The sequence below is a fragment of the Eptesicus fuscus genome, chromosome 16 (genome assembly GCF_027574615.1).
Source record: "Eptesicus fuscus isolate TK198812 chromosome 16, DD_ASM_mEF_20220401, whole genome shotgun sequence".
Lineage (NCBI taxonomy): Eukaryota > Metazoa > Chordata > Mammalia > Chiroptera > Vespertilionidae > Eptesicus > Eptesicus fuscus.
In genome coordinates this window covers 62,634,852-62,649,398 of record NC_072488.1, presented here as the reverse complement: position 1 = coordinate 62,649,398, position 14,547 = coordinate 62,634,852, and the positions used below count along the sequence as shown (strand labels likewise).

The 14,547-nt window shown below is 40.8% G+C and overlaps 1 protein-coding gene across 7 annotated transcripts in view; it reads right to left on the bottom strand.

Annotated features, from left to right (window-relative positions):
- UXS1 (UDP-glucuronate decarboxylase 1) overlaps positions 1-14,547 on the bottom strand; it is a 142,072-nt gene that overhangs the window by 36,249 nt on the left and 91,276 nt on the right. For all 7 annotated transcript variants that reach the window (XM_054728075.1, XM_008153419.3, XM_008153420.3 and 4 more), the window contains one exon: positions 11,247-11,427. In XM_054728075.1, coding sequence (XP_054584050.1) covers positions 11,247-11,379 — 133 coding nt within the window. In that variant the 5' untranslated portion in view covers positions 11,380-11,427. The remainder of the gene's footprint in view (positions 1-11,246; positions 11,428-14,547) is intronic.

The window sequence follows — 14,547 nt, the reverse complement described above, 5'->3', positions numbered from 1 at the left end:
GCTCTACAACTAGAATAAAAGAGAAAGGGACGCTGAGCTTTGGGAGCTGTGGAGGTGCGGAGATCTGTGAGCGCAGAGAGGGCGGGCGGCTGAATACACGACTGGCTTGCTCGTTCGGGAGGAAAACAAAGCCTCCCTATTACACTGATATCCAGCGCCCGTCGGGGAGAGGCCGGCCTGTCTGGCAGCAGGCGAAACTAGAGAGCAGCCTTCTCTCAGAGGGGCGCAGCCATTGTAGCGGGATACGGAAAACAAGGCCCTCTTAGGGCAGGGCTGACGGGAAACCAAAGCTTGTCTGCACCACCCTGAGACCCCGCCCCATCCAAGCTGAGCACAGAAGCCCTCCCAGCGGAGACACTGCTGATACTCACAGCCAATTAGCTTGGAGATCAAATCCCCCCAGTGATACCAACAACAAGCAAGGCTTAACTACAACAAGACTGCACATACAGCCTACAAAAGGGTGCACCAAGAGGGTCCACCACAGCTAACTGGGGAGGCTGAGCTACTGGGCTCTGCTAAGACACCTAACACACAAAGCAACTCCATCAACTCAGGGAAGCAGCTAAAATGCGGAGACAAAGAGGCAGGCCACAATTAAAGGAAATGGAGGAAAGCAAAAGACTGGATATAGAGTTCAAAACCACGGTTATAAGGTTTTTCAAGTATTTCCTAGAAAAGGCCGATAAATTAAACGAGAACCTCGAGGACATGAAAAGGGATCAACTAGAAATTAAGCATACACTAACTGAAATAAAAAATACTATACAGAGACCTAAAAGCAGACTAGAGGATCGCAAGAATCAAGTCAAAGATTTGGAATACCAAGAAGCAAAAAACACTCCTCTGAAAAAGCAAAAAGCAAAAAGAATACAAAAAGTTGAAGATAGTGTAAGAAGCCTCTGGGACAACTTCAAGCGTACCAACATAAGAATTATGGGGAAAAAAAAAAAGAATTATGGGGGTCCCAGGAAAAGAGAGAGAGCAAGATACTGAAAACCTATTTGAAGAAATAGTGACAGAAAACTTCCCCCACCTGATGAAAGAAATAGACCTACAAGTCTAGGAAGCACACAGAACCCCAAACAAAAGGAATCCAAAGAGGACCACACCAAGACACATCATAATTAAAATTCCAAGAGCAAAAGACAAAGAGAGAATATTAAAAGCAGCAAGAGAAAAACAGTTAGTTACCTATAAGGGAGCACCCATACGATTGTCAGCTGATTTCTCAACAGAAACTATGCAGGCCAGACGGGAATGGCAAGAAATATTCAAAGTGATGGATTGCAAGAACCTACAACCAAGATTACTCTACCTAGCAAAGCTATCATTCAGAATTGAAGGCCAGATAAAGAGCTTCACAAATAAGAAAAAGCTAAAGGAGTTCATCGCCGCCAAACCAGAATTATATGAAATGCTGAAAGGTATTCTTTAAGAAGAGGAAGAAGAAGATAAAGATAAAAATTATGAACAACAAATAGGTAACTATCAACAAGTGAATCTAAAAACCAAGGGAATAAAAAATCTGATGAACAGAATAAACTGGTGAATATAATAGAATCAGGGGCATAGAAAGGGAGTGGACTGACAATTCTCGGGGGGAAAAGGGCAGTGGGGGGTGCGGGAAGAGACTGAGCAAAAAGCGTACACCTATGGAGGAGGACACGGGGGGGGGGGTAAGGGCAGAGGGTGGGGTAGGAACCTGGTGGAGGGGAGCTATGGGGGGGGGGGGGAAGAGGAACAATTGTAATAATCTGAACAATAAAGATTTATTTTTTTTTAAAAAAGACATTTAAAAAAAAAAGGAAATATGCTTGGGAGAACATATTTGCCAATGTTATCTCCGATAAGGGTTTAATCTCCAATATTTACAGGGAACTCATACAACTTAACAAAAGGAAGATAAACAATCCAATCAAAAAATGGGCAACGGACCTAAATAGATACTCTTCGAAAGAGGACACACAGAAGGCCAAGAGACATATGAAAACATGCTAAAAGTCACAAATAATCCGAGAGATGCAAATAAAAATGACAATGAGGTACAGCTCACACCTGTCAGAATGGCTATCATCAACAAATCAACAAATGATAAGTGCTGGCAAGGATGTGGAGAAAAAGGAACCCTCGTGCACTGCTGGTGGGAATGCAGACTGGTGCAGCCATTATGGAAAACAGTATGGAGTTTCCTCAAAAAACTAAAAATGGAACACCCATTTGACCCAGTGATCCCACTTCTAGGAATATATCCGAAGAAACTAGAAACACCAACCAGAAAGGACATATGCACCCCTATATTCATAGCAGCACAATTTACAGTAGCTAAGATTTAGAAACAGCCTAAGTGCCCATCAACAGATGAGTGGATTAGAAAACTGTGGTACATCTACACAATGGAATACTATGCTGCTGTAAAAATGAAGCAACTCCTACCATTTGCAACAGCATGGATGGACCTGCACAGCATCATGCTAAGCGAAATAAGTCAGTTGGAGAAAGATAAATATCATATGATCTCTCTCATTTGTGGAATATAATGAATGAACATAAACTGATGAACAAAAACAGATCCAGAGACAGTGAAGCATCGATCAAACCGTCAAACCTCAGAGGGAAGGCAGGGGATGGTGAGGGGAGGGGGGAGAGATCAACCAAAGGACTTGTATGCATGCATATAAGCATAACCAATGGACACAGACAACAGAGGGGTGAGGGCATGACGGGGGTTGGTGGGGGGACCACAGGGGGATAGGGACACATATGTAATACCTTAATCAATAAAGAATATATATATATAAAAATTTTTGTTAACAGCAGTTTCCTGAGGAGAGTTGAGAACTAGAAAGACAGGAGATAGAGGCAAGAGGAACTTATTACAATATATCTTTTTAATTTTTAAAAAATTTTGGACCATGTAACTATAGCTCCCATTAAGCATGTCTTTAATTTTCAAAAATCACATTTAGAGAAAGGATGGAAGTTAACATGAATTAACTATTTTTGGATAGGAGGATTAAGTATAACTTCTTATTTTTTTATACTTTTCCAAATTTTCTTTAACATGTATATATTACTTTTATCATTAGGAAAGAACAGCCTTTGAAAACAGAAAAAAATTATGATTCTCTTCCATTCATTCTTTATCAAATACATAAATAAGAAACCTAATTCTTTCATTTATAGTTCACAATACTTTTAAATTTCTCTTGAGATTTCTTCTTTGACACATGTGTTATGTTGTTTAATCTCCAAATATTTTTTTGGTTTTCCAACTATCTTTATTATTAATTTCTAATTTAATTTCACTATGGTCTGAAAGCATAATTTATATTTAACTTTCTATTTTCTTAGCAGACTTAAAAGTTTGTTAATGTGTATTTTATGGTCCAGAATGTGGTCAATCCTGGTAAATGTTCCGTGGGAGCTTGAGAAGAAATGTGTTTTCTGCTTTTGTTGAATGCAGTCGTCTACAGATGCCAACCATATCTAGCTAATGGTAGCACTGAGCTCAGTTATGTCCTGGATTTGTGCCTGCTGGATCTATCTATCCATGTCTGACAGGGGTGCTGAAGTCCCCAACTACAACAGTGGATTCATCTATTCCTCCTTTCAGTTCTGCTCTGTTAAGTGAGAACCAACCCTAGTATCTGTATGCAACATCACTCTTTATCCCTGCTAACGCTCCTTACTCGGAAATCTAGTTTGAAATTAATATAGCTGCTCCAGCTTTCTTTTGCTTAGTATTAGCACAATATATTTCTCTCCACCCCTTTATTTTTAATCTACCTGTATCTTTATATATCAAGTGTGGGTTTCTTGCAAAAAAACATACACAGTTGACCCCTAAACAATGTGGGGTGAGGGGTGTGAACCCTCCATGCACATGAAAATACACACGTAAGTACTAATAGCCTATATTAACCAGAAGCCTTACTGATAACATAACAGTCAATTAGCACATTATAGATCATTAGAAAGGCTTTGAGGGGCCTTCTGGTCAACACAGTGGTGTAAGCAAATGTGGTATTTGCATCCTCCCACAACAACATCAAAAATACAACAAAACTATATAACAAATCTATCCAGAACCATCTGAAATCTAGCTAAACAGAAGTATTACAACTAAGGATATAAAGAAGAAGTCACAGTGAGACTGGCAGGAGGGACAGAGAGGCACATGGACGGGTCCCACATCCACCTGTGGCAGCTGAAAATCAGGAGGGATAACCCAGCTGCGAAGTTGCCCTTGAGGAGTGAGGGGTCCTAGCCCCACACCAGGATCCCCAACACAGGATTCCAGTGCCAGGAAGAGAAGTCCCCATAACTTCTGGATATAAAAAATAAAAGGGAGTGTGGCTGCAGGACTCTGAGGCTGCTGGAGTACCAAGCAGTTCCTCTTAAAGTGCCCATGCACAGACTTACTAGGACTCACTCCTTCTGAGCTTCAGCGCTGGGGCAGCAACTTGAAAGGCACCAGGGAAATACGGGGAGGAACTGAATTGTCCAGCATCAGAGCTGGAGGGACAGCTTTCTCCCAAACAGCAGTGCTGGCAGAGGCCATTGTGCCTTTCCTGAGCCTCACCCCACAGAGCTGGCAGGCAGGTTACGTATCTGAGTCTCCATAAACCTGGCTCACACTGCTCACCCCATCCGGGAAAGTCCCTGAGACCCTGCCCCACCCAACTTGTGGAGCCACCCAAGCTGCTTCCAGTGGCTTTTCCATACGAATGGTCTGTCTTAGATCATGCTCCAGACTTTCCTAAAATCTCTTAAACAAGCTGCATCTGGCCTCAGCACAACCCGTGCCTCTTGCTAAGTGGCCCCAGATCATCACTGGCGGCAGCCAGCCCTGGTTCACAGTTTGGGTTGCAGGTTCGATCCTCGATCTGCTGGGGGCCAATGCTGGCGGCAACTGATTGATGTGTCTCCCTCACATAGATCTCCCTCTCTCTCTCCCTCTCTCTCCTCCTCTCCCCTCCTTTCCACTCTCTCTGAAAATCAATGAAAAACATATCCTCAGGTGAAGATAAAATAAAATTAGAAAGTTGCAAGTTAGCAATGGAAATCAAATGGTTTTTAATCAAGAAGAAATTAAGATGGTTGCCAGATGTAAAACAGCATGTCTCTGGGCTTTTTCCATGCATAGAATGAGGTCTAACCACATTTTAAGATTTTCCTTTCCTAACTTTGAATTTTGTATTCTACTTTAAGAAATTACATTAACTGTTATTTCTAAAATGAATTTTCTAACATAATTAACATGTTAGTATATTAAATCATATTAGAAGGCAAGAAGACTTTCTGACTACTTATTGTTCCCTCCGTGAACAAGCTGCACTCATTCTGGCACTTACTCATACACTCTTGCACTGACTTACTACTGATCTCTCCTTTGGTTATCAAACTCTCTCTTTTTATTTCACTTTCCAAGCATGTCAGCCTCCATGTTAAGCTAGTATCCTTAAAAATGGAGATAATTCTCCAATATCTATTGAATGAAAGAATGAATAACTGAAAAAAAAAAAAAAACATAGGACATTCAGCAATTATTCAATAAATACAGTGACTATGCAGAAAATATTTTCCCTCTCGTTTTAAAACCACATTGAAACAACTCAAGATTGGATTATTAAAAAAACAACCATATAATAAAAAATAAAATGAACAAACACAGTATATACTATATTCTTTGTTTTAAAAAACACCTGACAATATGTTTTTATTGATTTTTCGAGACACAGGAAGGGAGAGAGAGAAACATCAGTGTGAGGGGGAGACATTAATTGGTTGCCTCCTATACACTACCTACCACCTTTGTGTACAGGATGACACTCCAACAAACTGAGCCATCCAGGCAGGGCATATACTCTATTCTTATAATATAGTAAGCTTGAAAAAAGAAAATGTTATTAAGAAAGTCATAAGAAAAATACATTTGCACTAATTATCAGAAATGGAAAAAATATCCTGTGTTCATGGGTTGGAAGAATCAACATAGTTAAAATGGCCATATTACCCAAAGCAATATACAGATTTAATGCAATCCCCATCAAAATCCCAATGTCACTTTTTTAAAGAAATAGAACAAAAAAATCATCAGATTAGTATGGAACCACAAAAGACCCCGAACGGCTGAAGCAATACTGAGAAGAAAGAACAAAGCTGGAGGTAACACACTTCAAATTATGCTACAGAGCTGCAATCATCAAACTAGCATGGTATTTGCAGAGAAGCAGACACACAGATCAATGGAACAGCACAGAGAGCCCAGCTACAAAACCACTTGTATATGGGCAGATAATTTTTGACAAAGGAGCCAGAAACACACATTGGAGTAAAGACAATCTCTTCAATAAATGGTGCTGGGAAAATTGGAAAGCCACATGCAAATGAATGAAACTGAATTACATTTTATCCCCAGTTACAAAAATTAAATCAAAATGGATCAAAGACCTAAATATAAGACCCAAAAAATTGTTGCATAGAAAAAAATACAAGTACCAAACTTATGGCCATGGGTCATAGAGAACATTTTATAAACTTGACCCCAAAGGCAAGTGAAGTAAAGGCAAAAACAAATGAATGGGACTATATCAAACTAAAAAGCTTTTGCACGGCAAAGTAAACAGACAACAAAACAAACAAGCAGCCAACCAACTGGGGGATGATACTTGCAAACAGTAGCTCCAACAAAGGTTTAACTTTCAAAATACACAAAGAACTCGTAAAACTCAACACCAAACAAATACCCCAATCAAAAGGTGGGCAGAGGACCTGAAAATACACCTCTCCCAAGAAGACATATGAACAGCCAATAGATATATGAAAAGATGTTCAACCTCACTGGCAACCAGGGAAATGTAAATCAAAACTACAATGAGATACCACCTCACACCTGTTAGAGTGGACATTATCAACAAGACAAGCAGTAACAAGTGTTGGAGGGGTTGTGGGAAAAAGGGAACCCTCATTCACTGCTGGTGGGAACGTAGCCTGGTAAAGCACTATGGAAAGCAGTATGGCGATTCCTCAAAAAAAATGAAGAATAGCCGAAACCGGTTTGGCTCAGTGGATGAAGCGTTGGCCTGCGGACTGAAGGGTCCCAGGTTCGATTCTGGTCAGGGGCATGTGCCTTGGTTGCGGGCACATCCCCAGTGCGGGGTGTGCAGGGGGCGGCTGATCAATGTTTCTCTCTCATCGATGTTTCTGGCTCTCTATCCCTCTCCCTTCCTCTCTGTAAAAAATCAATAAAATATATTTACTAAAAAAAAAAAAAAAAAGAAGAAGAATAGAGTTACCATATGACCCAGTAATCCCACTCCTGGGTACATACCCGAAAACCTCGAAATCATGTACTTGCAAAGATATATACACATATATGTTCATTGCAACATTATTCACGGTGCCAAGACATGGGAACAAACAATATGTCCCGCAATAGATGACTAGATAAAAAAGATGTGGTACCTATACACAATGGAATACTACTCAGCCATAAGAAAGGACAAAATAGTGCCATTTGCAACATGAATGGACCTTGAGAACACTATGCTAAGTGAAATAAGTCAATCAGAAAAACCTAAGAACCATATGATTTCCCTCATATGTGGAATATAAAACTGAAATTTATGAACACAAACAGCACTGTGGTGGTTGCCAGCGGGAAGTGGAAGGGGGAAGATGGGGAACCTAATATATGGTGAAAGAAATTTTGACTTGGGGTGGTGGGCATATGGTACAATATACAGATCTTGTAACATATATTGTATTTTTCTATGAATTTTTCCGTTTCATCCACACTGTCCAGCTTGTTGGCATATAGTTGTTCATAGTATTTTCTTACAATCCTTTGTATTTCTGTGGTGTCAGTGGGTACTTTTCCACTTTCATTTCTGATTTTATTTATTTGGGTCTTCTCTTTTTGTTTCTTGATGAGTTTGGCTAATGGCTTATCAATTTTATCCTTTCAAAGAACCAGCTCTTGGTTTCATTGATTTTTTTTTTTTTTATGCCATTAACTTCAGTTCTAATCTTTATTATTTTCTTCCTTCTACTTACTCTGGGCTTTTCTTGTTGTTTCTTTCTAGTTCTTTAAGTTGTAGGGTTAAATAATTTATTATTAATTTTTCTTGTTTTTTGAGGTAGGTCTATAGTGCTATGAACTTCCCTCTCAGGATTGCTTTTGCTGTGTCCCAGAGATTTGGGGTTGTTGTGTGTTCATTTTCATTTGTTTCCAGGAAGTTTTTTTTTTATTTCTTTCATGATCTCATTGGTAACCCATTCATTGTTTAATAACATGCTATTTAGCCTCCATGTGTTTGAATGTTTTGGGGTGTTTTTACTCTAGTTGATTTCTAATTTCATTCCTCTGTGATCTAAGAAGATGCTTGACATGATTTCCATCTTCTTGAACTTGTAGATACTTGTTTTGTGTCCTAACATGAGGTCTATTTTCGTGAACGACCCATGTGCACTGAAGAATGTATATTCTGCAGCTTTGATGTGAAATGTCCCATGAATGTCAATTAAATCTATCTGGCCCAGTATGTCCTTTAAAGTCACTGTTTCCTTGTTAATATTTTGTCTGGAAGATCTATCCAGTGAAGTCAGCAGGGTGTTAAAGTCCCTACTATGATTGTATTGTTGTCAATCTCTCCCTTAAAGTCCTCTAGAAGTTTTAAAATATATTTAGGGGCTCCAATATTGGGTGCATATATGTTTACCAGAGTATCAATCCCTTTAGTATTATGTAGTGACTTATGCTGTCTCTTGTGATGGCCTTCATTTTGAAGTCTATTTTGTTGAATATAAATATTGCTACTCCAGCTTTTTTTCTTTTCCATTTGCATGGAAAAAAATTTTTTCCCATCCCTTCACTCTCATCCTGTGTGAGTCTTTTGTTCTGAGGTGGGTCTCTTGTAGACAGCATATAGTTGGGTCATGTTTTCATAACCATTCAGCTACCCTATGCCTTTTTATTGGAGCATTCAATCCATATACATTTAAGGTTATTATTGACAGGTACTTATTTATTGCCATTTTAATTCTGTATAGCTAGGTTTCTCTCTTTCCTTCTCATTACAGAAGTCTCTTCAGCATTTCTTGTAATGCTGGCTTGGTGGTGATGAACTCCTTTAGCCTTTTTCTTTTTGTCTGGGAAGCTCTTTATTTCAACATCTATTTTGATTGATAGCTTTGCTGGATTAGTACTTCATGCCATTCCCTTCTGGCCTGTAGAATTTCTGATGACAAATCAGATGACAGATTTATGAGACCTCGTTTGCAGGTAATCGTTTGCTTTCCTCTTGTTGCCTTTAAGATTCTCTCTTTGTCTTTAATATTTGGCATTTTAATTGTGATATGTCTGGGTATGGGTCTGTTTTGGGTTCTTCTTGTTTGGAGTTCTCTGTGTCTCCTGAATTTGTGTGACTCTTTCCTTCACCAGATTAGGGAAGTTTTCTGCCATAATTTCTTTAAACACATTCTCTTTCCTTTCCTCCCTTTCTGCCTCCTCTGGAACACTCGCTATTTGCCTATTGTTATGTTCCAAGTTGTCCCACGGCTCCCTTAAGCAGTCCTCCTGTGTTGCTTTTTTTTTTTTTTTTTTGGTTCTCTGAGTTGAGTGATTTTTTTCTACTCTGTCTTCCAATTCACTGATCCGATCCTCAGCTTCTCCTAATCTGCTGTGTATTCCTTCCAATATGTTCTTTATTTATTTGTGCTATCTCATTCTATATTTCTGTTTTCATAGTTATTATATCTTCTTTCTCTCATGCTATTGAGCATCTTTGCCATTATTATTCTGACTCTATAAAAGATAAATTTCTTATCTCCATTTCATTTATCCCTTCTTCAGAATTCTCTTGTTCTTTCATTTTGGGTGCCTGTTTGGGTTTGTGACTATGTTTTAGGTAGATCTGCTATGCCTCTCAATCTCTAGTGCAAGACAGTGTCAAACTAAAAACAAATTTTTTAAAAGAGGCAAAATAGATTTAGATTTCTTGTATGAATTAACATGTAAGAAAGTCTAATCTTTTTAGTAACCAAAAAAATATACATCAAGCCATGGATTTTTCTATCAAATTATTTTTGTTAATATTTTTTTAAGATAATGCTCAATGTTACTAATATATTAGTGAAATGGACACTACCAAATGACAAAGAAGACATTAGTATTCGGCACAGTTCATATATAGATTCTTTACTGAGGAAATAAAATTCAAACACATATTTATAATAAAACCCTGGAGAAATTTAAATAAGAATACAATTACAAATAAACCATGGTATAGCCATATAATAACATTGTTAAGCAATTAAAATGGCTCAAGATACATTCTACCAACATGGGAAAATGCTCGGGATTTGATATGGGAAAAGCAGAAGGCTACACTATGCATGCAGGAGAAGGAGCATATGCTTACAAGCTTTGGAGTCAACCTAAAGCTGTATTCTGGCTCAGTTGCTAAACAACCTTGGAACTTCGGGCAGGCCATAGCACGATTCTTTTTCCACATTCTGGGGTGGACAAAAGTAGGTTTACAGTTGTGAGCATGCAAAAAAAATTTATTCTTGTATTATTATTTATTATTTATTGTCTTATTTACTATTATTATTATTAACCTACTTTCACCAAAAAGGTTGCAGATTTGACTCCTGGTCAGGGGGAGTGCTGGAAGCAACCAATCGATGTTTCTCTCTCAAATCTATGTTTTTCTCTTTCTCTCTCCCTCCCTCCTTTCCTCTCTCTCTAAGAATCAATAAGAACATATCCTTGGGTGAGGATAAAAAAAAAAATAAGAGATGTGAATATATCATTTTTGGGGGGGTCACCATCCAACCCACTGTAGCTCCCACACCATAATTCCTAGAAGTGTCCAAACTATCAGTCAGCTTAGACTTTTACATGTGAAATTTCATTTTGAATTCAGCATTCTAGGTCAGCTACCTTCCCATAGAAAGCTAGAAGTAAGTTCTCATGGGTGGGTAGGCATCAGACCTGTTAGACAGATGTGTATGACACAAGCCCCACTTCTACAGGCCATGAAGTTCAAAGCCAGGAGGACTGTAAAAGTGAAGTCAGACACTCGCTCTGTCATAACCATTCTTTATCACAGGAACTAGACTGGTGTCTTGTGCACGAGACGACCAATCAAGCACAAAACGCAACACGAACTGGATGGGGCGGAGTTGGACAGCTCACCCGCCAGGCTCTGGTGACCACGGGGCATGGTGGCACTCACCTTCAATGTAGAGGGGCTCCACCACATCGTGGTTGATCAGCTCGAAGTTCTCGTGGCCGATCCAGTGCTCCACGTTTCTCTTCCTGCCAGTGAAGAAGTTGTCCACCACAGTCACTTCATGGCCGTCCATCATGAGCTTGTCGGTGAGATGGGAGCCCACGAAGCCCGCTCCTCCAGTTATCTGCAGCGTGTGGGACATCCCAGAGAAAGCACAGGAGAATGGGGACAATCAACTTCAAGAAGACATATTTCTGGGGCAGCCACAACTGAGGACGTCCTCAGGCTGAGGGGAGGAAGGAAGGTGGCAAAGGCTTTAGAGCAGCATCCTTACTGCTCACTCCAAGGCAAGAGGGCACACCATCGGTCAGCTCGCAAACAGTGAAAACTGCAACTGCCACCCAGTAAATAAGTCAGAAAAGTAGTAATTACAAGTTTCAAAATGTCATCTTTGACAGAAAATTTTACATTCTTTTTTTTTTTTTTTTTTTTGGTGCCCTTGACCGGAATCGAACCTGGGACCCCTCAGTCCACAGGCTAACGCTCTATCCACTGAGCCACACCGGTTAGGGCAAAATTTTACATTCTTAAAAGGTTCTTGTTGAAGCATTATTCCAGACAGCCAAGATATAGACCTAAGTTTCAGTGCGTGGAAGAACACACAAAGATGCCTGTGGCGTGGTACACGTGCAAATATCCCAAAGGAAGGGAAGTCCTGGCCCTGCGGGGCCATGGGCACGCCTGGAGGGCGTCCCGCTGAGGGAGCCAGGCAGAGGAAGACCAACGCTGCTTCCACTCTGCTTAACGTAAAGGTCCAAGCACAATGGTGGCTACCAGGGAGGGGAGGATGGGAGATGTGGTTTAGGGTACAAACTGGCAACTACTAGGTAAGTAAGTCCCGGCATTATAAACAACAGAACTGTCATATAAACACTAAACTAGCAAGAGACCAGATCTTAATTTGTTCCCAACACTAGAAGAAATGACAACTCTGTGACAAGATAGAGGTATAAGTTAATGCTACAATGGCAGCCATAACGCAATATAAATGTGTGAAGTCAATATGTTGTACACCTTACATTTACACAATGTTGTATGTCAAATACATCTCGATTCAAAACACACAAAAAAAGTTCATGTTTTATAATGAATGGGATGCTGACCATCACTTATATAGTTCTAATACGACTCCTGCCAAGTTTTAGAATTTTTTTTTTTTTAAGTGATTAGCAAAATGCAGAGATCTGGGGAACTAGCAAAAAAAAAAAAAAGTGATATTTAAAATACACTCAAGAACCCCATGAAAAATTTGTATCTTTCAAATCGTTCTTAAAAACCAATTAATGATCAATAGATGCTGTTTGCAGACCAAAGCCCTAAACACACAAGGTCCACGGGCTGGGCACTGAGCAGGAAGGCAAACAGAGAAACGGCGTGGCTGTGAGGGCCTGTAGGGGACGGGAGAGCAGCAACAACTGTTCTAAAACTTATGCCATAACAATGGAAAAGTTACATTTAAATTTTTTTTAACTAATAAAAAGACTTTATTCAAATGAAGTGGTGTAACTGAAGGGCTAGACAAAGCATATTTCATTCCTGGGAGGTGGCAGTGAAAAAAATATGCTCGGAAACAGACGTATGACAGGACGCTTCTCTGTCCTACTTTCCCACTCTTCCTTCTCTCCATTAAAACTGGCATCCGTCTCATGCCCTTCTTCCAAAGCGAAAAAATTTACAGTAGGGAAAAAAAGCATTATTTTTACCTAAAATAAAAAGTACTAAAAGACCTAGGTCTATACTTTTAGAACAGTTGATTTGCCATGAAGTCCTGTTCAAATAAAATATGACACCTGTCCAGGTTTATCACAGATAAGAATTGGCTGTTCTGGGTGGAAAAGGTAGATTTGGGGGAGCAGCTGGGGAACTGCCTGCCTTAAGAACTGTGTGTCAACCACTGATTAGGTATTGACATGTGCTCTGATGGAAACACAAATATGGATTAGAGTATAAGGGTTAGAAAATCCTGATACTCCAACAGCTTTCCATCAGCTACACTCATTCTTTAACTGAGAGCACCATTTTCTAAGTCCCTCTGTTTAGAGGTGGATCCAGAGGAACTAAGGTTTTGACCAAGATCCACGATCACTACTAATCTATAATAATAAAAGCGTGATATTCTAATTAGACCAGACAGTTAAACGATCTTCCAGATGTCCTTCTGGACAAAGCTGCCACAGCGGTGGCCAAGGCAAAGGCGGTTAGGGGCGATCAGGCAGGCAGGTAAGCAGTTACGGGTAATCAGGCAAGCAGGCAGAGTGGTTAGGGGAGATCAGGCAGGCAAGCGAGCAGCTAGGGGTAATCAGGCAGGCAAGAGAGTGGTTAGGGGTGATCAGGCAGACAGGCAGTGTGGTTAGGGGCGATCAGGAAGGCAGGCGAGTGGTTAGGGGTGATCAGGCAGACAGGCAGAGTGCTTAGGGGCTATCAGGCAGGCAAGCAGTTAGGAGCCAGCGGTCCCAGATTGCGAGAGGGTACAGGCCGGGCTAAGGGACACCCCCCCCCCCGCACGAATTTTGTGCACCGGGCCTCTAGTCCTATATAATAATAGACAAATATGCAAATTGACCATACCTCCGACACACCCACAAGCCACGCCCATAAGCCACGCCCACCATCCAATCAGAGTGAGCATGCAAATTAACCCAAACCAAGATGGCTACAGCCACAGAGAGCAAGGTTTCCTAGGTAACAGAGGAAGCCAAGCTTTCTGCCTGCCCTGGCCAGGCCTAAGCCTCCACTCAAGCTACAAAGTTTCAATTATAGAAGGTAAACAAATTCAAACAAATGGCGGCAGAATGGAGCTTGAGAGAGCAGGCCAGGGTTGCCGCTGGCAACAGGGGGAGCAAAGCTTTCCACACACCCTGGCCGGGCCCACCCGCTTAAGGCAATAAAGTTTCAATTATAACCCCAACACAAATGACTTCGGGCCTCGGAGGGAGCCCCAGGCTTGGCTCTGCTCCAGGCTACAAAGTTTCAATTGTAGAAGGTAAATAAATTCCAGATACCAGGGCCTCTGCTTGCGTTGCCAGGGGGCGTGGCCGGCCTGCAAACCACCACAGGCCCCTCGCTCAGGCCGCCCCACGCCCCAAGGGTACCCCACCCTGATCAGGGACACCCTTCAGGGCAAACCAGCTGGCCCCCACCCCTGTACCAGGCCTCTATCCTATCTAATAAAAGAGTAATCTGCAGATTGATCATCACTGCAACACACAATATAGCTGCCCCCATGTGGTCAAAGATCCTTCCC